General features: G+C 40.2%; 1 protein-coding gene across 2 annotated transcripts in view; it reads left to right on the forward strand.

The window, feature by feature from the left end:
* Positions 1–1,499: 1,499 nt before the first annotated feature.
* Positions 1,500–24,131, forward strand: part of ARHGEF3 (Rho guanine nucleotide exchange factor 3) — a 103,236-nt gene continuing 80,604 nt past the window's right edge. The window contains exons 1-2 of one of the 2 annotated variants that reach the window (XM_056501672.1): positions 1,500–1,645; positions 13,252–13,347. In XM_056501672.1, coding sequence (XP_056357647.1) covers positions 1,611–1,645; positions 13,252–13,347 — 131 coding nt within the window. In that variant the 5' untranslated portion in view covers positions 1,500–1,610. The remainder of the gene's footprint in view (positions 1,646–13,251; positions 13,348–24,131) is intronic. The other variant, XM_056501673.1, reaches the window with a different exon arrangement.

Consider the following 24,131-nt stretch of genomic DNA (forward strand, 5'->3'; position numbering starts at 1 on the left):
GTCTCTAAACAGACCATCTCTTTCCATTTCCTGATAATGAATATCAAATTAAGCTTTAAAGCAGGGGTCTGGAACTGCTGCTTTCCATGACAGACCTGGTAAGTCCTGGATAAAAAATGGACATGCACTTACAGCCTGTGCATCCCTGCTTTTTGCCAAAGCAGGGGGTGGGATGTCTGTTTTCCACTTACCTTGGCTGCAGCTATGACAAAGGCTCAGTGTTTCAGGAACCCATCAGAAATTATCAGATTGAGCAACCTCACAGATTTCTCCATTCTGCTAAAATATATACATGCTGCTGGGAGCCCAGGTTTTGCCCATAACCTGGTGCTGCTTAAATAAATCCCTGACTTTGCCATAGGGCAAGAGAAGTGCCAAGTCTCCACACACCTGTGTAATTTAAGAGCAGAAAAACTCCTGCTGTAAACTACAAGGTAAAACTATTATGGCATCTTGATGGCCAGTTGAATTGTCCCTAGTTTAAAATAATTCACCTTAAGAACCAGTTTCTTTAAATATGATTTTAATTCCAGAATGTTTTCATACAGTGTGGAGTTAAGAGATTGCTTTAGTATTCCAACCTGAAGAAATGACATGGAATTAGAGACCTTTACTTAAAGCAAGGTCTGATGTCCATATGTCTCTTCCATACCACTCCTATCCTCAGCAATTAAAAACAACTGAGAGATGAAATCTCCTTGCAAGATGTTGGTTTAGAAAGTAAGACCAAACCATAGTTAATTATTAGCTATTCTGCTATAAAGTGTTTCTGGTAACTGGGCTACAAAATGTGATGAGTTTCTTTGTTATTGTTTTTCCATTGGCTGTTTTTTGTTGGCAGTACTACTACATTGAGAGACCTACCACCTACATTTAATTTGAATTTGTATTTAAGTGATGTAATTGTTAGTGTTTATTATTATTATACTGACTTTAGTCACAGAAAATATGATCTTTCCCAGGCACAGTACAAACAAGACTATAAAGTGTCCCTCATCTAAAGTGCTCATCATCTATCTCCATCTTCACATCCCTGTATTTTTCCAGGTGAATAGGAGTGTATTTCCATACTACTATTTCGCCCAAAACACACATGCCTGTTACCATCTGTACATTATTTGTCGCTATTTCCCCAAGTTTTTAACCTAACGGGACCTACTCCTGGTCGCTTGCTGTCAATCTGGTTTGAGACTCTGAGCATGGCGGGATGTCCTTTGCCTCTCTCTGGTCGGTCTGGCTCCTGAGCTGGTCCCAACCCAACCTGGTTCCTTCTCCTTCACCTTCCCCGGGCGGGGGCCGGTGGGGCTGCCGAGGCCGCTGCTGTGGGCCCGAGCAGCGCCCCTGGCCGGGATGAGCCGTGCAGAAGGGACCGGGGGCGGCCGGGAAGGACAGGGGACAGCCAGGAGCAGATTGGAGCTGGAAAGGGCGGAGAGCCGGGCGGGGCCGGCGGAGAGGGGCGGGCGGCGGGGCGAGGCGAACACACACACACCCACACCCACAGACACATCCCCTCCCTCCGCCTGCCGTGACAGCCGCCCGGAGCCCCGGGCCCGCGTCCCGCCGGCTCCCCGTGCCCACCCTCCGCAGCCCTTCCTCCTGCCGCCGGCCGCATGCCCGGAGCGGGGCAGGAGCAGGACGGCGCAAGGTGGGTGCTGTCCCTCGGGCTGGCTCCGGCGGCGCTGGGCAGGTGGGCGCTGCCCAGCAGAGCTGGACAGGTTCGGCTCTCGTGGGGCAGCTGGAGGCGGCGGTGGCGGAGCTGCGCTCCGGGGGCACCCGCCGCGCCTGACGGGACTCGGCACCGAGCGGTGCCGCGGCGGGTCGGGAGGGGACTCCCGCTGGCTCCTGCTGGGCGGAGCGGGGCTCGTCCCGCTCCAGCTCCGCGCCCCGCTCCGCGCTGCCCCGTGAGGGGGAGGCTGCAGCTCCGCGCTGCCCGGGCCGGTGCGGGACGCCCGGGCTCCGCTCGTGCCCATGAGGGGCCCTGAGGGGGCGGCTCTGGGGCCGGCGGGCACTTCGCCCGCTGCCGCTCGGATGTCTCTATTAGTTTGTGCTTTTGAAGAACTTTTAGCGTTTGTTTGATGGCAAATCTTACACGAGCGTCGGTTTGGAGGAAGGGCCGCGGTGGCTGCAGCCAGCCGCCTCCTTTGAGCCCCGCGGTGGCTGTCACGGAGCGGCTGCGCCGCCGCTGCTGTTTGCCTTGGCGGGACCGCAGCCGGCTGTCGGCCCTTCCCTCCGCCGCACGGCCCCCGCCTCGGGGAAGGAGGTGAGGGAGGCTCGGGCCGAAAGGAACGTGGAAGAAAAGCAGACGGGGAGCGCAGTGAGTTGCTGTGGTGGAGCGCGGCTCCCGCGCTGGGCTGTGGTGGGAGCGGCGCGGGGCCAGCCCGCTCCCTGCGGCCCGTGCCGGCTGCGGGTCAGAGCGCTACTGCTCCTCTCAGAGCCGTGCTCGGCAGCGGCCGCGAGCTGGGGTTTACTGCGGAACCTGGTACGTTCGTGCAAGGAAGTCAACTCTGATAATTTTTTATTATTATTATTATTTTTTTTTTAATTTAGTTTTTATACAGTTCTTTTATCTTGTGACTGTATAAACGTTCTTGTATACCTTTTCTATGTATACCTACATTTATTAATGCAATTTCTAGTTAAATGTTATCCTTGAGTACATTTTCACAATTAAAGGGCAGAGGAAATTCTCTCATCCTCAAGCACTTGCTATGGAATTACTTTGGTTGCATACTTAGTTCTGTAGCATATAGGAAGGTCTGTGGAGTGCAACAAGTTATGAGATGGATGTTGTATCTGTACAGAATTTGAGTTCAGAGTAGGAGAACCCCATGAGATTTGGAAACAAATGGAGCTGAGTATTGATTGCAGAATGTAGGTAGTAGAGTGTGTGAAACAGCTGCCCTGGTGCAGATGGAGTAAGGGAATTCATGGGTGTATGTCTGGCTTGTCATCTAGTGGATTCAGTTCTTCTGTTTAAGGTTTTCATATGTATGATATGATACCTGTTCTCAGTACATGTTTGTTAGCCAGTTTCAGTAAATGAAATGTCACATTGTTTTGAACAGAGGTTCATTCAGGTTCCCATCCAAGCGGTGTTTATGGGGTAGCAGTGTGACAAGGCCTCTGAAGACACTGTAACACTCAGTATCATTCCCTGCACATTCTCGCAGACCTCCGCTCTGTTTTGAATAGCTCACTTCTTCTCAGCACTGTTTTTGTGCAGACAGTTGTTCTGGCGTGGTTCCAAGTTGTGGGAGTCGTATGTGCACATCATTTGGAGGTGTATTGTGTGGAGTTGCTTCCAGCAAGTGGCCACTGAGACTGCATGGCCTTAAAGAAAACTGTTTTGTTTTGCTGCTCATGAATTGAAGTGGTGATACCTGCTTCTGCTTGGGAGTTTATGTGTAATACCTTCATATTGACTCAGGAGCTTTTTCCTGTGTTAAAAAGCTCCCTAGTGTTTCTTTTTTCCTGTCTTAAATATTTTGCTTTAAGTGTTAAAAAAAAAAATAACCTGACCTCTTAAATCTTATTTATTCTGGAGTTTTATTAGTATGTTTTCAGTGGTTTAGGTTTTTGAACAATCTCCTTTGATGAAAGTATTTTTAAGTTGGTTTTTTGTTGTTGTTGTTTGTTTTTTGTTTGTTTCTAGGAGGATCTGCCTGCTGCTACAAATGCTGTCATTAATGCATTTAGAATCCTTTTGGAGTGCTTTGTGGGTGCTGTATTTTAGTGAAGACAATAACCTACATAGTTATACTCAGTGTATGAGTGAGAGCTGTGTTTGGAGAAATAATTTGTTGCTGTTTTCTTCCTGTGAAATATGGAGGGAAACTGGCAAGTGATATGCTTGTGAAATACTGTTTTGTTTAACTCAGCTAGCCTCTTTAAGTGTCTTTGCTGTGTTAACAAAGTGTGCCTCTCAACTTGTGGGGGTGTGTGTTATGGATTCCAGTTGTTCGGGTCATATGAAATCTGGAATTGACAAATGATTGAGGTCTTGCATAAATCTTTAAAGAGTGTGCAGTATTACTGTAGTGTAGTAGCTAAAAAAACTGGAAAATAAGGACTTGGTAAATACGCTCCAGTAATGTGTAATTAACACGCAGTTCCTGCTTTGCCTTTGACTCTAACAGCTATAAAGTAACTATTCTGAAAATAAATGGGTCTTTAGCGTGTGGCTGTGGTGGTCTCCACCCCCAAGTGTAGCACAGGGGATGTGCAAACACGCACCCCCTGTCCTGTCCTGTGCCAGCCGGGGTGGAACGTGCAGGGATGTGCTGTCGGTACCGAAATGTGGGCAATGATTAACCCGCAGGTGCTCGGCACAGCTGAAAGGGTTCCTGGCGAAAGGATCGGGCTGTTAATACCTGAACACAGGGCTGTGTGTACATTCGTTTATTTCCTGATCACGTGCTGGTGAGTGGTCCGAGGGGAGGCTGCCGTGCCTGGAGGAGCTCATTGCAGTAATGTGTGCTTGAAGGCATGGCCAGTAGTAAGATGGAGCAATTCCCTCCAAAACATTGTTTAAACTGGACAAGAAGCAGAAGCTTTATATTCTTGGCAACGAAAGGAGTTTTGGCCTTTTGTATTAAATCATTGTATATGCAATCAGAAATGTAACTGGAAAGGTGCCCCATACCATTGTTTTTACTTTTCCCTTTCTTTGGAGTTAATTACTCTCACAGTCCTCTAGTTGCCCTCATAGCTCTCAGGTGTAATCAATGTGTGGTACTACTCTCATTCACTGGCTTTTACACCACTGAAGCTTGCATAAACTTGGAAAGAATTATCTGGACTTGGGTGGTTTCTGTAGAACAAGAACAGCTATTCTTCTGGTATCATGTCTCAGACATTTTAGTTGTTAAAGAGAAGTGCAGCTTTTTTTAGTTTATTTTAAATACTTCATCATTTCTCCTAAATTAATTTTCAGTGTTGTAACTAATAGAAGAGAATGTCCATTGCATTATGTGTACTGTATCAGGAGTCCCACTGGTTTTATTTTAAATATGGCAGTGTGCCCATGTAGTGTTCCTTCAGAACATGTTGTCTGGACTATCACCTCTTTCCTGACGATAACAAGCAGCTGTTTGGACATGGTGTGTTTTGGGACTAAACTTCTGCTTGTGTATGGCCTTTACTTGGGAGAGGTTAAAGGCACATTTGTGTGGTCACTGCAGTGATGGGGGTATCCCAGGCCTGGCACCCCCCTGCAAACTGTGAGGCTCTTAGGTGAGGATGAGCCCTAAAATGCTTTGCCTACAGAAGTAGGGGCTGTCAAAATTAACATTTCTTGATGCTCCATAGATAAATAATTAATAGCCAAGAAAAAACTCCCTCAAGTGAGTTGATTGTTGTGTGAGGGGTGGTCTTACAAACTTTCCCATGTAGGCTTGGATTCTAAAAGCTTTCTTGTGTAGGTTTGTATTCTGACTGTGCTTAGCAGTTGCAGATGAAAAGCTGTAAAGACTCGATTTTAGGGCAATACAACTCTTTGTCTGCCTTTCAATGTATTAAATAAACAAGAATATAAATGCAAGGCAAACTTGACAAACTTCATTTAAGTGTATTAAACTGTGCATAAATCCTGAATGAAATAATTGTGATTATTAAGACAGTAAGCTGAAAGCATCATCATTTTAATTTTAGGCAGAAAATATGGCACTCTTCTAGGCACTTAAAATTTTAACCTGCTGCCATTTCCTGGCAGTGATGATTCTGATAAAAAGAAAAATGTGTTTTATTTGTCTCAACTATGGTAGTATTTCTTTTGGTTTTCATTTGTTCTTAATGTATTTTTGTTGAGGATAAACCACATTTATTAAGCAGGAATATGCTGAAAGGGTGTGAAGAATATGAAGAAAAGGGACAGTGGTTGCATTAATTTTATACTGGGCACGCATGCTCTATCTAATTTTTTTTTTTTTTTCTGAGTCTGCCTTCACCATGAAAAGATTGAATTTCAGTGCTAGTTTCAGAAAAAGTATCTTTTTTTTTTTTTTTTAGTAAGTTGTTCCTTAATTGACTTAGCTTTGCATAGCCCTTTCATTATTCTGCACAGAAACAGCAAAAAGATACTTCTGGAAATAATTTTCCTCTAGATAAAATCTAGATTTAAAAAAAAAAAACATAGAAAAAAAATTTTGTGTTTTATTGTTACAACTTTTGAATAGACACTTAGTGCTTGCTTTCAAATACAGAAGTTTGAGGAGGATAGAGTTAAATAAATCTCAAATTGCTGCTTGTATGAGTCACTAAATTGGGAACATAAATACTCATATTCTTTGGAAAGGACCTCTCAACATTGTTTTCCTGCATAGTGTCAACTGCAAAAGACAATACAATATGTTTAGATTAAAACTAGTTACATTTGCATTTGAAATCATGGTTTATGATAAAAGTCAGATAACCTTTTGCATGTTAAGCTGACCAAGGGCTAGCATTAAGTCTCCAGTGGAAGCTGCATTATTGTACTGTTGTGTTTTGTTTGCTTGCTTTGCTGAAAAGAAATAAAATCTTAGAGGGGGGTAAAGGGTAAAGAAATGGGGAGTGCTGGAGAAATCTCCCTGCATGCTGATAGAAGGGATAGGTTGTTTTGTTTGCTGTCTGGTACTGAAGCCAGAGACTTGAAATAGGAACATCTGGATCTTTTAGTCCAGAGAGAAACAGATTTGTCTCAGGATGACATAGGTAATTTCAACACCAATGATAAAAAGAATTCTTGTTATCTATGTGTGTTGAATAGAGTACTTAGTGTTCTCTGTATTCTGCTTAAACAATATGTTTCATTTTGTGTATCTTCTGCATTTTAAACCTTCTCTTTAAAATGTTTTGTTGAAGTCTTTGCAAATGTTTCATAATGTTAAATTTTGTCCTAATCAGATGAGAGGTTTGGTTGCACATTTTAAGATACAAGAGTACTGAAGGTTTAATTTTTTTTTTGTTGATATGGCAGTCAAATACCATGCCTAAAAGTGACAACAGAGCTCACAAACATTCCCTATTGTGCCTGCACTGCTCAAGTTTGACTTGAGACACTGTCAGCTCCTGATAACTGCAGATTAGAGATTGTGGATGAGTCCTTGCTCCTTTTTTCATGGCAATGCTGGACAGTATTATACAACATGCTGACGTGCAAGACAGACTAAACCAACATTCTCAATTCTTTTTTGTTCTTTCTTGAGCAATAACCTGCTTAGGAAAATCAGTGTTTATATTTTGGGAGTAGAACACGTGCATGTGCCTGCCTGTGGTGTCCCTGATGTTGCTATCTTACCATATAAATATATTTAAATGGTTCTGAAAGCTGTCTGAGATGGAACCCTGTCCTCTCTTTGATGCTGGGAAACTTCTCCAGGGGCTTTCATTGACAGTAAGGTGTGATGGATTACAATGTAATTGGTTGCCTTCCACTTCTTTAGGTATCTTTTAGGGAAAAGAGCTAAGGCTCATTTGACCAAAGGACTGGTTCTATTCACAATGTTGTCTCATATTGGGCTGTATTTCTCCAGCATGGAGCATTCTTTCATGTCAGTGCTCTGGTTTCAGCCTGGAATGAACTTTTATATATTTATTTATTTAATAGTTGTATTTTAATATATGTTGTGCTGAGAATAAGTACAACATTCTTGCTATCTCAGAACTAAATATTGTCTTTTATATATGCTGAATAGTCTGCCTTGCTGGCTATAGCAACTGTTTGTCTATGGGAAAGGGAGCCAAACTCAACTCTTGCTGTGAAGCAGGATCATGCCATTACTTTAAAGCTGCTTCTCTGTCACCTTGAAGAGTTCTGACAGATTCACCAAAATCGGCAGCATCTGTGGCTCTCTGAACTGTAGCCTCCAAATATGTCTTTGTATATATATTTCTGTAAAGTACATATATAAAATTTAACTTCTGAAGAGGACAGAAGCATATATTTTTAATATCAAAACAGGAATGAAAACTCTCAAAGATAGGTATTTGAAAACAAATTTGTCCTCCAAAACATTATTCTTTAGAGCATCAGGTGCATTTTTAAAGACTCCAAGAACCCTGGATAATATGCCACGTGTTCATTGAGGTCAAAATTTGAAATAGCCATGGTGTGTGTGAAACCAAGTATGCTGCTTGGATGACTTGGACTGAAGCAGTCATACAGAGTGTATTTCACAGCACTGGCTTGAAATATTCTTCAAGGGCTTCTTAAGTTTTTACCTAGTTTCATTGAAGTGTGCTGTAGTGGCATAAAAATGCCATATCTGAGAGTCTTAGAAAAAATAATTTGAAGAAAAGATTGTTTTCAGAATTTGTTGTTATTCAGTTAAATAGTGAAGTTTGGTTTAAAGTTTAAATGTGCCCTTTAACTGTTTGCCTAAGGCGGCAGCTGGGAGCTGAGTGCTATCGAGATGGGAGCTACTTGTGTTTGCTGACTTAGGGTGTGGAAATGTGGCTCTTTTTAAAGCAATGCAAGGGTAAATACGTTCATTTACTTAGAAATAGCATATTTCAGGCAGCTAGTTAGTAAGAAAATGGGAATGGCCTCTTTAGAGATGTTGCACTACACCTGCTAGCTGGTAGTCAGCTCTTCAGGCTTTGTGAGCATAAAGACATTTGCTTCAGAGATTGATGGTGGGTAGTAGATGCACATTATTGCCCATTACATAGTGATGCTACTGCCTTCTTCATTACAAAGAATAATAGTTTCTGCATTGAGGATTCTTAGAGTTCAGAAAAGATTTTTTTTCTCATGGTTTTTCTATCAACTAAGTATAACAAGATACTATTTCAACAATGCAAAGCATTCTAGTGAGGGTGAGGAACTGTGGGAACATGTTTCATCAGAAGATATTAATTATTTTTGCTTTAACTGTAGTGAACAGCTGTTGAATGATATGTTATTTTTTAACTACGGCTACTGTGAGTATCTTGTCTAGAGATACAAATAGGGTGTGGAGGGAAAGGCAAAAAATATTTTTAGCCTGAGGATCAAAGTGTATCTACACTTAGTAACACAAGGGGAGGAAAATAAAAAGGTGGAGGAGAAAATGAGCTTTGTGTAGGGAATCAGTATTAACAAGATTGGCTAATACTTACTCCATTCTTCCAGATATAAGTCAGGTTTGAGCCTGTGGGTGTTGTGACTTCAATACTTTTCTTGAACCTTCTCATGTTTTTCTGTTCAAGCAATCCTGCAGGGCTGTTCTGTGCAGGTGTTTGGGGGCTTGAGTACTGTGCTGTACTAGAGCCTCTCCCTGGCTTTGTTTTTGTCCACTTAAGGGCAATTGCAGAACTCCCAAAATTAAATACAAAAGAATAAAATATACTTAAAATAACACTTGAGTATTTGAGCCTAGCCACTGCTAGGCTTTTCTCTGCCATTCAGAGGTGTAAGAATCTACTCTAAGGCAGATGGGCTAACAAGGCTTCAGATAAAGAGAGTTAATATTTTTAATGGAAGTGTAGAAGAGATAACATAAGAGAATTTTAGGGTTCATATTTCCCCTCTGGGGACCCTAGTGTTAAGCAACCTATACCTGTTCATAGAAGACTAAAGTAATCTGAATTTCAGATGTCTCATCAAAACCAGCAAGGATGTTTCTTCAAGTTTCCTTGGTAAGACAGAGAGAGTAGTGATAAACTTGGTTGCTATAAATAAACTCTCTGGCATTGTTTTTCTATGTTTTTGTTCTGCAGTTGTGTTTTACCCACTTCCTGCTGTTCCAGCACAGCACGATCTCCAGGACAGCACCTAATTCCAGAGCAGGTCCCTTATCTGGAACAGGCAAGGTTCAGTGTGCAGAGGCTGAGGAACAGAATGCATCTGAGCAGTCTCTTAACTTAATATTCATTGACTTGTCTTGGCATCTGGCTCCAAGTTGTTAAGAGGGAAGATGATAGATTTATTTTCCTCCTTCAAGTTTCATCATGAACCTTGCCTATGCCATAAAGTTCAAGTCCAAACAAGAGCTGGATGGTGATACAGAAAGAGGCACCTGTGAACAGCATATTTTTCCTGAACATTGTTCTTTTGTTTCTTGAGTTGCATTTTGTTTTCTAAGCTGCTGCTGTTACTGGAGGCTGATTTCTGAGGATACTGGTAGTATTCTGATTGTGTGCACATATTTATTTTTTAAACATATGCAAAATTTTCCTTTGCTAGTTTTAGCTTTCATTTTCTGTGGCTCATTTTGGATATGAACAGTATTTTTTTTTTAGAGATTCTAAGCCTTACAATTTTCTTTCCACCAAAAGGAAGAATTTCAGTTTTATTTTAGACCTACTGAAGCATTATGCATTCACTGAAAATATGTCCATGAAATATTCTTAATGCTTGAAAAAATAGATTCCCCTTGTAGATATGTAATTTTTTTTTTTTTTTTTTTTTTTTTTTTTTTTTTACTCAAAATAAATTAGTCTCAAGAAAGGGTCTTAAGGGAACTCTGTGGCGCATGAATAAGGCTATGTGGCTATGTAAAGTGTTGACAGATATCAATTTTCTGTTTGCCATTTAGAAAGTAAAAAACTTTTAGTGTTCTAACAAGGCCATAAAACTTGTCAGCATTATGGGGATCAGCTGTTTAATTACCTGTTGCTCCTGGTAGAGAGTGAAGGAGGCCTGTGCAGACCTGTTGAGAGGCACAGTGTGACAGAAGTGTGTCCCCAAAGCTTGTCTGACTCACTGCTGCCCACCCTCTGCAGCGTGGCTGGGGAGAGCTGCTGGGTGGCAATCCTGCCAAACCCTGACAGTGCCATCCACCCCCACTGACAGTCACCAAGCAGTGAGATTGGAAAGAAGCTGGTGTAGACAGCTGATACAGGCAAAAGTCACTCAAGGTGCACAGTGTGCTGCTGCTGTTCTCAGATATCAGGCTGGGAATGTGAGGGAGTTGAGGAGTTTAACAAGATGTATTCCTCTGTATTACTTTGTGGTTTTCTTTTGCAGAGCATCTCAGAACAGAAATTAGGTTAATGCCATATTTCATGTATTTTCTGTTAGACCTATGTCAACCTTTATCATCAGTTGTTCATAGAAAAGAATAACACAGTAACTTTTTATCACTTCTGACCTCTGCTTTTGCTGTAGTTTGAGCATGGAAGTCTCAGAGCAGAGATTTGTATGGAGTGTTGGCTTGGATATTTTCAAGGGTGGGGAGGAGAGTGCTGAAAACAGCATGTTTGTTTGGTTGGTTTTGTTTTTTTTTTACTCATACATTGAACAATTGTACTGCTCTAGTACCAGCTCACAAGAAAACAGTGGGAGCTGTACCTTTTTTGCTGGAATGGCAGCCTTGTGGTTTTGTAATCAGAATCTTTGACCTTCCAACTTTGAGAGTTAATGGACTGCTTCTAACCTTGCCCTGGACCTTTGATCTTGCTGGTGTGGGTGACTTGTAAGAGGAGGTAAAACTCTTGTTGGCAAAACTTGTGTGATCATTGAAGAATCTGGGCTTTACCCAGGTTAGGAAATTGCTTCCTCAAAAAGGGGAACTTTGCAGAAGATGTTTGGTATGGACTCTTGCATTATTGCTTTAATATGTATTTAAGAAAAACTCTTTTCTTCCTGTGCTATTTTAGACTGGAGAGGCAAGTAATAATCAAGTTTTCAACATATGTTGCTGCTGAGCCACTTTTAGAATTAAAAGTTTTTTTATGTGAATTTGTTTAGTGGGGGTTTTGTGGTGTTGATTTGGTTTGAGGTTTTTGTTGTTGTTGGTTTTGGTTTTTTTTTCTTTGTGGCATTTTTGTTTGTTTTTTCTTACTTTTCATTCATACTTCAGAATCAGGAATAAATTTGAGGTCAGGCACTGATCCAAAAAGAGGTCAGAGGGCTGAGTCTCTGCTGCCCTCACCCTGCTCACAGAGGTGAGGCCTTTGTTGTTTTCCAATTCAGAATAGTTTTTTAGATCCTTTAAACAAGATTTCAAGCCAGAAATAGACTTTTATCCCTCTCTATTATGAGGGATGTTTAAAAAATGCAAGATTAAGGGCCTGTTCTTGCAAATGCATTCTGTTTGCTCTGAAGGGTCAGTGCCACAGGCTCTTTTCACAGCAAGGGGCAGGCAAAAACAAGACATTAATGTCAGTAAGGAACAAACTTTGGTTGCTGGTCCTGGGACAGGGCTTTGCCAAGACTGTTAATCCACTCTTGCATGGGCAGACTTTTGAAACCAGGATGAGCATTCTCTTCAGAGCATTTAGTTTGTGCAGGTTGGCCTTCTCTACCTGCCAGTGATGGGATTTGTGCCCTGTACTCAGCATTTCATGCTGTCAAATTAGATTTTGACCCAGGTTTCATACAGATTAAACCACATTTTTAATGGTTCTTTGTACCTACTGGAAAAAAGGAAGGGATTATTATCTTGTCAAGCACAGCCTATTTTCTGGTTATATACTAGTAGGTATTAATTAATATACAGTTGACTCTAATTTCTATTAATCACTTAGGTCTTGTGCTGATCATACTACAAACCAGGTGTCAAATCAAGTTGAATAAGATCACTGAGAGCTAAAAATATCCTCCCCCTCTTTAAAAGAAAGTGGCAGTGGGTAGGGAAGCTATAGGACTCAGATGTTTCAGGTTAACATTGTGGATCTAGTTATTAAAAAATTGTTACTGTTTCATGGTGGAATTAACTTGCATTATGTAGAATCTTCATTCGTTCTTGCCATGCAAGTAATTTCCTGGAAACTTTTTTGACTATATAGACCTTTTGGAAGTGGTGTAACTTGGGAATTGCTATTGCAATTGGAATATGTCTGTGCTGCTTTAGAGAGGGACTTCAGCCATGAATTAACTGCTATTTTCTGCAAATTGGCAAAGTATAATCTTAAAAAATTAGAATATGCTGAAAAGCTTCTGTAAATCTTTACATGTTAGAAATCAAATTTTTCTCCCCCACATTGTATGTGTGGATCATTCCACAGCAGTGCTGGCTGTGGCTGCTGCTCTGAATTAACAGAACTGCCATGATGCACAGCCCTGGATACAGGCTTGCTGACATCAACTCTCTTGGCATGTGTTCAGAAAAGTAAACAGAAGACAATCAGTGTTGGGTTTGGCATAACTAGCAAGTCCATAAAACTGCCAAATCCTTTTCAGTGTATTCATCCAATTAATCACATTGATGTAGGACATTTACTTAAATGAGTAAAATATACTGTATTTGATTTTTAAAAATTATCTTAAAGTTTCCATTTTCTACTTAATTAGTAACCACAATCTTTACTTAAATAGCATTTTTCTTGTTTTTTAATGTTCTTTTGTAGAAAAAAAATGAGTTCTGAAAGCTCAGCCCTTACCATGAGTACCCCTGCTGTAATAAACCAGTGTGCCAGAGGAGGAATGGAACAAGAAAAAATTTGGTAAGCTTTACCTCTAATTTTCTGAGAGGTTAGCAGACAGCAGTACTGGGAGATGTAGTTTGAACATTAAGTAAAATAATTATTTATTATAACATGCATTAAGTCTGCATTATTTAACAACAGAGAAGGAAAAAGGGAAATTTTTTATTTTGGTTTTGAGTTTTTAGCAGATGACATGGTACAGGGTGTCATGGGGGATGGGCTGTGGAAAAACTCCTGTTCACTTCAGCAGTGCAGCAGTTGTGCTCAGGGAATCTTTCACATATGGCAAATGTTTTAATCTCCCAATGCTGCTGCAATGCTGGGCCTTGCTGGTACCAGGACCTTCAGTGCTGTGAGGCTCCTGCGGTTCCTGCCCTGGGAGACATTACCAAGCCAATGGTTTCTACACTGTGTATAGGAAAAACATTTACTCTGTGCTGGAGGAAAAAAGCAATTGCAATGTTTAATGGTAGATGTGGACAAATGCTTACACTTCATAACATTTTTTGGTGAAAATTGCCACAGACAATGCAATTTTTAGCAACAGGTTTGTGTTTTCATGAAGGGAACAGGGTGTTGAAAAGGCTTTGAGACTATTCCACCTGGGTTAATGAGTCTTTTTTTGAGAGCCTGCTGGTTTTTACTTGCTATTGTTTGCTAGGGCTTTTTTACATTATTTATTTACTGTGAGGCAAACAACCAGTAAATTCATGACAGGAAACATGACAGCCATGTGGACAAAAACCTACCTTAGGTTGTTTTTGTAGTCTGAGGAAAAACAAAAGAATTAAAGAAATATTCGCAAATGAATGTTCTGTTTCCTGTTGCATGCTTGTCAAGAAATCAAGATTATTTTTTTTTTTCCTTTGGTTTTTATGTAATATTAAATTTATAGCATCATAGTACCTGAAAGTAGTTCTTTAAACATTTCTTCTGGAACATTCTCAACAAAATCTTTGGATGAAAGGACAGGATGAAGAAAAACTGTGGGCTTCCCTCCTGACTCTCAGGTCTACTGAGGGATGGGAAATTGACACAAACACTTTTTTTGTTTGATGTCTTTGCTGATTCTTATATCCTACTTGTGGTATTGACCTGGGACAATTCTGTTTAATATCTTTATCAGTGATCTGTGTGAGGGGATGGAGGGCGCCCTCAGCAGGTTGCATCCCAAGTTAGGTGGGAGTGTTGGTCTGCTGGAGGGCAGGAGGGCTCTGCAGAGGGATCTGGACAGGCTGAATCAATGGGCCAAGGCCAGTGGTGTGAGGTTCAACAAGGTAAAGGTGGATCCTGCCTTTGGGTCACAACCCCCTGCATCTCCAGGCTGGGGGCAGAGTGGCTGGAAAGCTGCCTGGCAGGAAAAGATCTGGGGCTGTTGGTTGACAGCAGCTGAACGTGAGCCAGTGTGTGCCCAGGTGGCCAAGAGGGCCAGTGGCATCCTGGCTGTGTCAGCAATGGTGTGGCCAGCAGGACCAGGGCAGTGATTGTCCCCCTGTGCTGGGCACTGTTGAGGCCACAGCTCAAACCCTGGGTTCAGTTTTGGGCCCCTCACTACACAAAAGACATTGAGGGGCTGCAGTGTGTCCAGAGAAGGGAAATGGAGCTGGGGAAGGGGCTGGAGCACAAGGCTGATGATGAGCAGCTGAGGGAATTGAGATTAACCTGGAGAAAAGGAGGCCCAGGACTTTATCAATAGCAGTGTGATGCATGTCTGGTTAGGTTTCTAAAATATATTTTTTATTCTGGGGTTCTGTGAGTACTACAGCTGAATGAACATTATTTTTCTCAGCCTAACAAAGTGCAATGGTGCATGCACTGCCTTACTGCATTGTTCATTCATTGCTGTTTATTCATTGTCTGGTTCTTGGAACTTTTTTACATTCTGATGGTTTTGGGTTTATTTTCGTGAAAATGTGGGTATTGGTGAGGACTGATGTTAGTCATAGGAAGATTAGAAATGTCTATTGTTAAAAGTATACAGTGGCAGGGTAATATATTCAATTAAGTCAAAAGGGTTCATAGAGAAAAGCCCTGAGCAAGACCTTATCTAGCATTTAAACATCACTTAAGATGCATGTAAAAGGCTTTGATGTTGCATGAGGCCCCCTAGAAACAAAGGGGAGAGTAAATAATTGACTGAACCCCAGTTACCTTGTACAGCCATTAACCAAGTCTGCCATTCTGGTTCATCAGTGTTCCACATCTGCCTAGTTTTTTTCATCTACCAGATGAAAAAATAATTGAATTCTCAAACTCGCAATGCTTCACTTGGTCCTGTTGCTTTTTTCCCCTCCCAACATACATAAACAAGATTACAGCAGCAGAAGAATGCTGTTACTAGCAGAAGTGTGAGTGCTGTGAATGTCTGATAACTGCAGAGTTCATGTGTGAACCAAATTAAGCTGCTCTTGATAAGCAGGAAGGTGGAGGAATGTGGTGGATGGTCATAACATCAGCAATATCAGCTGTCTAGCTGGTGTGGAAGAGTGTTGAACAATCAAGGCTTGAGAGCCTTGAAATTGTAAAAGCTCCTGATTTGGCAGATTCTCACTTTCTTAATGTTGAAAATTGCAAGAAAGGAACTAAAGATAAGGGAGCAAATGGGAACTGTGTCAATTTATCCACACTTTTTGTGAAAGTAGCTGGCTGGCACATGGTTTTTCAAAACAAATGTGCAGGAGAATTGGAAATTTTCCAGGTGTGTGGATTTTAAAACATGCTTCCTCTAGGTTGGATGAAGTCTTGCTAGTCACTCCATCATGTTACTTAGGATTAAGTCAGAAAGTATTTAATGATTTTAAAACTAATAATTGAAAATTAGGTTCTGGATGTCATGACAGTTTTTTGTGGCTTGCCTTTTTGTTTCTGTCCCCAAATACTATGCCATGTTCCTTATGAAGTATGCAGTGTTCTGCTATTTCTATGATGAGGTTTTCATCACTTTTAGACCAAATTTCTCTGAAAACTGTCCATGTTATGAATAAATAAATCTATAAATCTTAAAACTAACCAAACAAGCACTGTTATATGTGGATTCCAGTGGCTTCTGACTCTGTGCATGACTTGGCTTAAACTGAGTTTGAGGACAGAAACTTCTTAAAATATTTTTTTTTCTTTTTTGTTTTATGGTGTAACAGATTGTTTTTGTTTCAGCTTTCCTTTCTTATCTGAAACTGCTAACTTTGTGGGGAAGGGAAGCAATTGAAAATCCAGTCACAGAGTGAGAAGGAAGGCATGCTTAGATACTGAATTTAAATATTGCAAAAAGTAATTTGAAACCCGGCTCCCTCATTGCATACATTGAAAGAGAACAGCTTACTGTCATATCTTAGCATGCACATGTCTGTAAACTCTTTGATATAGGAAAGTAATTATTCTGGAGTACTGTACTCCAGAATAATTTGTATTTGTATGTAATTTGTACAGATTTGTATTCAAATTTGTATTTGAAGTGCTTTTTTTGGTGTGGTTTTTTTTAATAAGTTTGTCTGTTTAAGAATGAAATAGAAATACCAGGGTCAACTGAGATTAAATCAACATTTGAACTGGCATCCCCATGACTGAGTAAAGCAAGATAGGAAAGCAATGGTGAGAGCTGAAAATCTGCATCTTCACTTAATAAGGAACAATGTAGATACCACATGGATCTTACCTTAATGCCTGTGGTTTTAATCACACAGCCCTTCTCCCTCAGTGAGGATCAGAGCAGAGTAGCTAAATTGCTGCATTCTGTACTCAGGGACAGACAAGTGCACAAGATGACTCGTAGCTTGTGTGGGAAGTAAGGTTTCGTGACAATAAATCATCATGGCTCTGTTGCAGCTTTTGCCAGCTGCTAGTTGATGAAGGAAGAATTATGTGTCTGGAATTACAGTAAGAAGAGAAACAAGTTTCACAACTTTTCCCTGTTTCTCCTATATCCTTGTTTAATCAGTAGAAATGAGTCATCCTGAAGAAGTGAATTAAACTGGCTCTAATCAAGTGCAGTTTAACTGCACGTGTTGGATTACAAAAGGCACATACATGTTTGGGGAATACAAGGTTACAGTGTGTGCAAAAAGGAAGCCCTATAAATTACAGATTAACATTTCAGATAGCTGGATAAAATGAATCTTATCTGCAAGAGGCCTTGAATTAGTTTCTTTCTAGTAATGTCTTATTACAAAGAGAGAAAATGCTTTTCTTGGAAAGCCAAAGAATATTCAGGATTGTTAGTATAAAATAAAAATTATGACCAACTACTTTTAATAAAGCAGATTAATATTTTCTGTATGGATATAAAATCACTTCTATCTTACCTCACTTTCCTAGTTTATTTAAAGTATTTCTCTGTCCATAAAAGGAGTAGTAGAATTGAAAATTGTTACAAGGGAATCACTTGCATTGGGACTTGCAGCCTGAGACCAGTCCCTTAAAGGAAGTGGATGAAGATTCAGGAGAGTGACGTAGGACATGGAGAGGGTGACTCATGAGCACACCCACAAACAGTGAGAGATGGGAATGTGCTGAAATGGTTAAAGTGAGTGCACTCACCAACTGCTGACTTTGCCTCATGCACACATGAAATGAGCTTTGTAGCTGAAGAAAATATGCCCCAGAGGCAACTACAAGTTTAGACATATGTTCAGTCATCATGTCTTACAAAACTAAGTATGGGTTGCATTTCCTCATCCTGGATGGGATCAAAACCCTCTTGATTCTGCCTTTGGAAAGAGAAGCGCTGGGGCTGCCCCCTGCCCGAGCCCACGAGGTGGCAGCCTTGCTTCGGGTGAGCTGTGCCCGCTCCCTCTCTGGCTGTTCTTCCCCCTTCCCACCCTGCCCTCGGCTTTTTTCTGGGATCACATAAAGACATAGCAGCAGAGGTGAGTTACTAATTACTTGTTTAAAAGCACCTTACTAAGCTAAGGCTGCTGCTTGGTGGTTTTTTTTGCAGGGGGTTCGTGGCTTTGGTTTTTTTTTTGGTTTTTCTTTTGGTGAGCGAGATGATCACTCACTGGATTCCTGGATAAAGCTGCAATCTGCATCTTGTACATGTGATTGCATTGTCTCTGGGTCATGCTGCAAATAATTTTTGTTGATAATGTGTCTCTTAAAACGTTTGCTGCAGACTTGGTTATGACTCTGTTGGGCTCTATGTGCTTTTTCAGTGTTACATGTCTCTTCATTATAGCTGTTAGCTGAGGGAGGGAGTTACAAGAAACATTTCTGAAATACTTGATTGCTTCCAGTTGAATGTGTAGAAATCCAAATAAAAGGTAATGACATCTTTAGGCTGCCCTCAAGGATATTTTGTTTTTACTTACTTTGATGTAGTTAAGGACTGTAAAAATCTGTCAGTCCATATGTTTTTTAAAAATATCTTGTGTTCTTCCATATGGGATAACCTGGTGAAATCTAAAAAAATAAGTTTACTGAAAATGTCACTTTGGACTGTGTGAATAACTCTCTTGGTTGGAACAGGAATTACTGGTACTGAGAAGCTGAAGCTGAATCTATATAGCTTTAAATAAGGAACCAGTCTTTCACACTCTGCTATGTTAATTTTTTTCCACTTACTTTCATTCCCCCCCACCCCCCCTGGAATTAGAGAAGTGCATGCTTTCAGGATTATAAATAACACAGGTGATTAGGCTTGGATCACCAATGTTAATAACTAATACACTATGGAAGGAGGCATCACCATCCCTAACTCAGATTTTGGTAATTTGTAAATTGAAATTATGATTATAGAGGCTGAAAACATCTCCTTCAGCACTGTTTTGCACGTAGCAAGTAAATGACTTTGCATAGTTTAGAGCAAGGATGAAATTTGTCATCTTAGTTCTTATTCATGCTTTAGAGCCTCATTTTCTCATTCAGATATGTGGCATCTTCATGTATTTTCTTTTCCTTCTCTACAATCTTTGGGGAAAAAACCACAAAAATTGCAAAAATAGTAAAAATTTCTAGTTTAAAAATATGAAATGTTAACAAGCCAAGTAAAGGAAAACACTGCCTTTCCTCCTTCATAGCTGTCATGGCTGAACCCCTAACTAATGACAATGATAATGTCACCAGAACAAAACTGTCTAGCACTATAATTTCAGTGTTAGGGAGAGGCATTACTTTTATTTTAGGTGCCAGATGTGAGAGGGATATTTCTGCCTAAACCACTAGCTAACACACTAGTTTAAATCTATGTAGTTTTTACATATTCGTTACATTTCCCAAGACTCATACATACATGCTAAACATTCACACAAATTCTTTTGCATATTCAAACCACTTCTTAGAGCTTATTTGCATTAGAGTAGGCATCTTTAGAGGGTCTCTGGTGGTCATTTGGGAAACATTCCATTCCTCAAATCATCCTTTTTTGGTCACAGACCTCAAAAAAAAAAGTTTCTTTTCTTTGAGTGCACCCCAGCATGGTCTGGCCAAGATGCAGCTTCTTATCAGCATTGCTCAGGCCCATGGTCTTTAAGGCTGCAATAACCACTGGCACACATTTACACAGGACTAAGCAATGCCCTGCTTTAGTTAAAGCTACAGGAATTCACAAGAGTTAAATGCTATTTCACGATTATAATGTATTATAAATATATAAATATATTATATATATATATAAATATATAATAAATATATAAAAATATAATAATATATTACAATTAAAGCTTTTCCCAGCAATAGTAGTAGTTGTAATTGAAGGGACAGAGAAACAAGCCATGCACAGTATGGTGGCTCACCAGACATTGACTGATGCCCATCCCCACGCAGCCATTGGCCCACTCTAGCTCCCTCTTATACTGAGCATGACCTCCTGGTTTATGGATTATCCCTATGGCCAGCTCAGCCCAGCTGCCCTGGCCATCTTCATCTCAGTTTCTTGTGCAGCTCCTCACTGGCAGAACAGGGGACATGAGTGTGAGTTTCTGCTAATTGCTTTGAAACATCTTGATTCTCTATGTGAGTGCATGTGCATGTGTCTATATGAAGTGTGACTTTTTTAAAATGTAAAAACCCCCCAAGACTCAGTGATCTACCACTGATAATCATCTATTTCCTGTATGCTTACCCTACTTCTCTTTCTAAAGATTCTTGTCTTTGGTCGTGACTCCTTTTCATTAAGGCTTCAGAATCTGTTCGTATAAACAGTCTGTTATTACTTTATACACTTGTTCAGAATGTATTACAGTTCAGTTTCTAGCTAATACTCTAATACTGATAGGAAGACTTCTGTCCCATTCCCCCCACCCCCCAAACAAAAAAAAGTTCTTAGATATGCTTAGTTTAATTCTCTGGCTGTAGAGGGAGCTGGTGATAGTTTCTGAGGAACACAAATGGTATTTCTTTGGGACTATTTATACATTGCAGTGTTTGGAAACAACATCAGAAACAGAAGGCTGATTTGTAATTTGATCTTTTCTTTTTGGGAGTGAGAAGGCTGGAGGGTATGTGAACTGGTTACATTAACTACATTTTCCTGTGGGCCCTGAAAATTTCAGTAGGTAAGTGTTGTAAGAGGAAGTGATTTGAATATGTATCTTTCAAGCTGAATACACTTGGTCACATGCAAATCTCTGGGACACAAAAGATAGCTTTTCTGTATTATGTTTTCATTCAATTTCCTTAAAACCATTTATTATGTTATTTCAGAAGTAATAAACCAGCAGGTCATCAAATAAATTTTAATGTTTAATGATAAATTTTAAATTTTTAATTATTAACTCTCTAAATCCTATATTTTCTCCACAGCTTTCTCTGTATGGAGATTGGTGGATATTTTCCACAATTTCCGGTTTTGTTATGCAGTGCCCCAAAAACTGTTTAATCCATTATCAAGTCACAGTTAATTTAGGATTTTGCATCAGCTAGGTGAGTAGTTGAGGATAGTTTGCAGCCTGGTGAAGCAACAAGCTCTATTTCTCCTGAGGAAATGCTGACCTGTTTTCTCAGCCTAACCCAGCAGTTTAGAAATCGCTCAGGTAAACAACACAGTGGTGCTGCAGAGCAAGGTTTGGGATCAGTGTGGATGCCGGCTGTCTTGCTTTGTTACAGATTTAATCAAGAGGAAATTTTAACAAAGCATGTGAATTTCTTTTGTTTACAGTGCTAACTTGTGTAGGAAAACAAGCTCAGTTATTCAAGTGCCTGTATTTATTTAAAAATGAAATACCTAAAATTTCAGGCTCTTCACACTTCATGCTTCTTACATGTTTTGAGATTTCTGTACAGAACAGAAAGGTTTTTTTGTGAAGCCCTTGTAAAGATGTAGTTACACCCACTTTTAATTGAGTGTTAATTGTCTATTAGGCTTTGTAATTGGTGTGCAAAGATTGACACTCCTGATACCGGAGCATGCTTACAATAAATGTCTGCCATGGTAATTTAATGCCTTAATAGCTTTTTAGCAATCAGTTACATCTCAAATGCACTATAGGGCATTTTTATTTTTTGTTAACTGTGGCTTTTGCTCACAGTCGAACTCCATTACAAGTGTACTGCGACTCTGTTTATAGTCTGCTAGAGCAAAGATGTAACTGCTTTGATCTCATTTCCATTTAAAGATAACTTAAAAATACAGTGATGCTTCTTTTCTGTATTTTTTTTTTGCTGTGCAGTTGAGTTTACTGATCATCTTAAAGCTCTTTGTTTACATATCAGAGACAGTGTTAATGTTTTTCTTTGTGGATAAGATTTAATATTTCATATTTTTCACTTGCTGGTAATTATAAATATTTCTCTTTTGAGAAGAGCCACCCCATTTTATGAACTTGGACAAAAAATAATTTAATTTTTCCCCATGTATGGTGATTGATTCATTATGACTATTTAAAGAACAGGCTTTTCCCCTCTATTCCGTAGATTAACTTGAAGAATAAAAGATATGACACATTTTGAGTTTAACGATTCAACCAAGTAACCCTCCAAAGTTTTATCTGTCTGAATAGGACATCAGGAGACATAGCAGCTCGGAGTTCTGAAACCATTTTCTTTGCTTTTCAAGGTGCCTCAGCAAGTCAGACTTGCAGAAAGGTGCATGTGTGTGGTTTGAAGAGAGCCTGGTTTCCTCAGGAAATGACATGTGGCTGTGCTGTTAGTCTTGCCAGAAACTTTTGAACTCATTGCCTAGTTTCATTTTCCAGAAGATACAAAAAATACCAGAGCAAATGGACTCCAATTGAGCGTAACTGTGTGTGGGTTGAGGTGAGAGGTCCTAGTATCAGTGTGGTGGGGGAGGCTCCCAGAGTGTGGCCATTCCCATCCTTGGTGAAGAACAGCAGCAGAGGTGTTGCCCTGGGCTGCCCACAGCCCTGTCATGGCAGGGGGTGAGTGCTGAGGTGTGGGACACAACCTGGGGGCTGCTGCCACTGCAAGGACCTTCCTCAGCTGCCCCAGCACAGTCTGTGTAGCGGAGGTGGGGTTCTGCTGTCACCACGTGTGCTCAGTGCTAAACCATCTCTAGGTCTGGCTGAGATCATGAGGTCACATCTCACCCCCTGCCATGCATAGGGTGCAAGTGCTGCTTCACCTCATTCTGGTGCCACCTCAGTCTCATGGAAGTAAGAAAGCAGCTTTTATCTTCTATCACCATTTCAGTTGGAGGTGGAGAGAGTATCAGCTCAAGTGAACTCTTTGCATCACTGTTTTTGATACAGTTGGAAATGAAAAATACTGTCCTGAAAGCACAGATAGTGTTTTACTAATCATGAGATATAGCATGATTGGAGAAAATCCAACAGCTTGGCTGCAGAAACATACTCAACATATTTAAAAGGAATAGGATCACTCACCTAGGCTACCAACAGTAGTTCTGGTATGCATGACCATAAAGGAAGCATTAAATACTTCTGCATCATCATTGATCAAATCAACATCTGTTTAATTTCTTCCCTTGTGGTTTGACTCTTACTTCAGCTGCTGTAGTGACTGGGGATATTGTCCTTGTGTACCAGTGCTTTCTGTATAGAGACTGAAAAAGCCTATTCTTTTGTGTTTGTGATTGGAAAGCTTTTCAGTTTTTATAATGAAATATTGCAGTGTGTCTCTCTAATATACCTTGTTGAAATCCAAATACATTAGCTATCAGCAAGAGTGAGAACAAACATAAATGTGCTCTAATTTAAAGGCATGGCATTAAAAGTTTCAGAGGAAATGTAACAGTGGAGACTCTCTCTGGAAAAAACCAAAAACATGATGGAAATAAAGCACAAAACCATATGCACAGATGTGCAAGTGCTAATTTCCTCCATTGGTGGCTCATCACTGCTCTGCTTTACAGTGAAATCCTATTTCCTGCCTCACTTCTTGTGTTAATGCCTGGTTTTGCAGGGATCATAATCAAGAAGGAAAGGAAAAAGCATAGGAGTGTGAATATGTATCCATAAAAAGAGTTTTTAAAAAAATGTATACTTACATATGCCTTTTGGAAAAAACTAGCTTCAGATATCTCCTACTGATAAATGTATTTTTAAAGCAATGTTCTTTGACCCAGGACAAAACATATAAACATTTTAAGAGCCATCACTGGTATAATGTTATTTTAAAATATAGGATTCTGTACTTGTAAGAAAATTATTTTAACGAGGTTTCCTGTATGCCCTTGTAAAATGGTCTTGGGCTTAAATTATTGTATTTAGTGTATTTATATTGAAAGACTAGAAAACCTAACTTGTTGCTGGCAAAAGTAGATATAAGTGAACATTTTCTGTCCTGAGTGGATATTTTGAATGGAGCTTTAATGGTACCACAGTTTCAACAGGTTTAACTCCATTGCATTCAGGGTTTCTATAGTAATTACTATGGCAACAGTGATGCAGAAA

The sequence above is a fragment of the Oenanthe melanoleuca genome, chromosome 12, assembly GCF_029582105.1.
Source record: "Oenanthe melanoleuca isolate GR-GAL-2019-014 chromosome 12, OMel1.0, whole genome shotgun sequence".
In the NCBI taxonomy this organism is placed as follows: Eukaryota; Metazoa; Chordata; class Aves; order Passeriformes; family Muscicapidae; genus Oenanthe; species Oenanthe melanoleuca.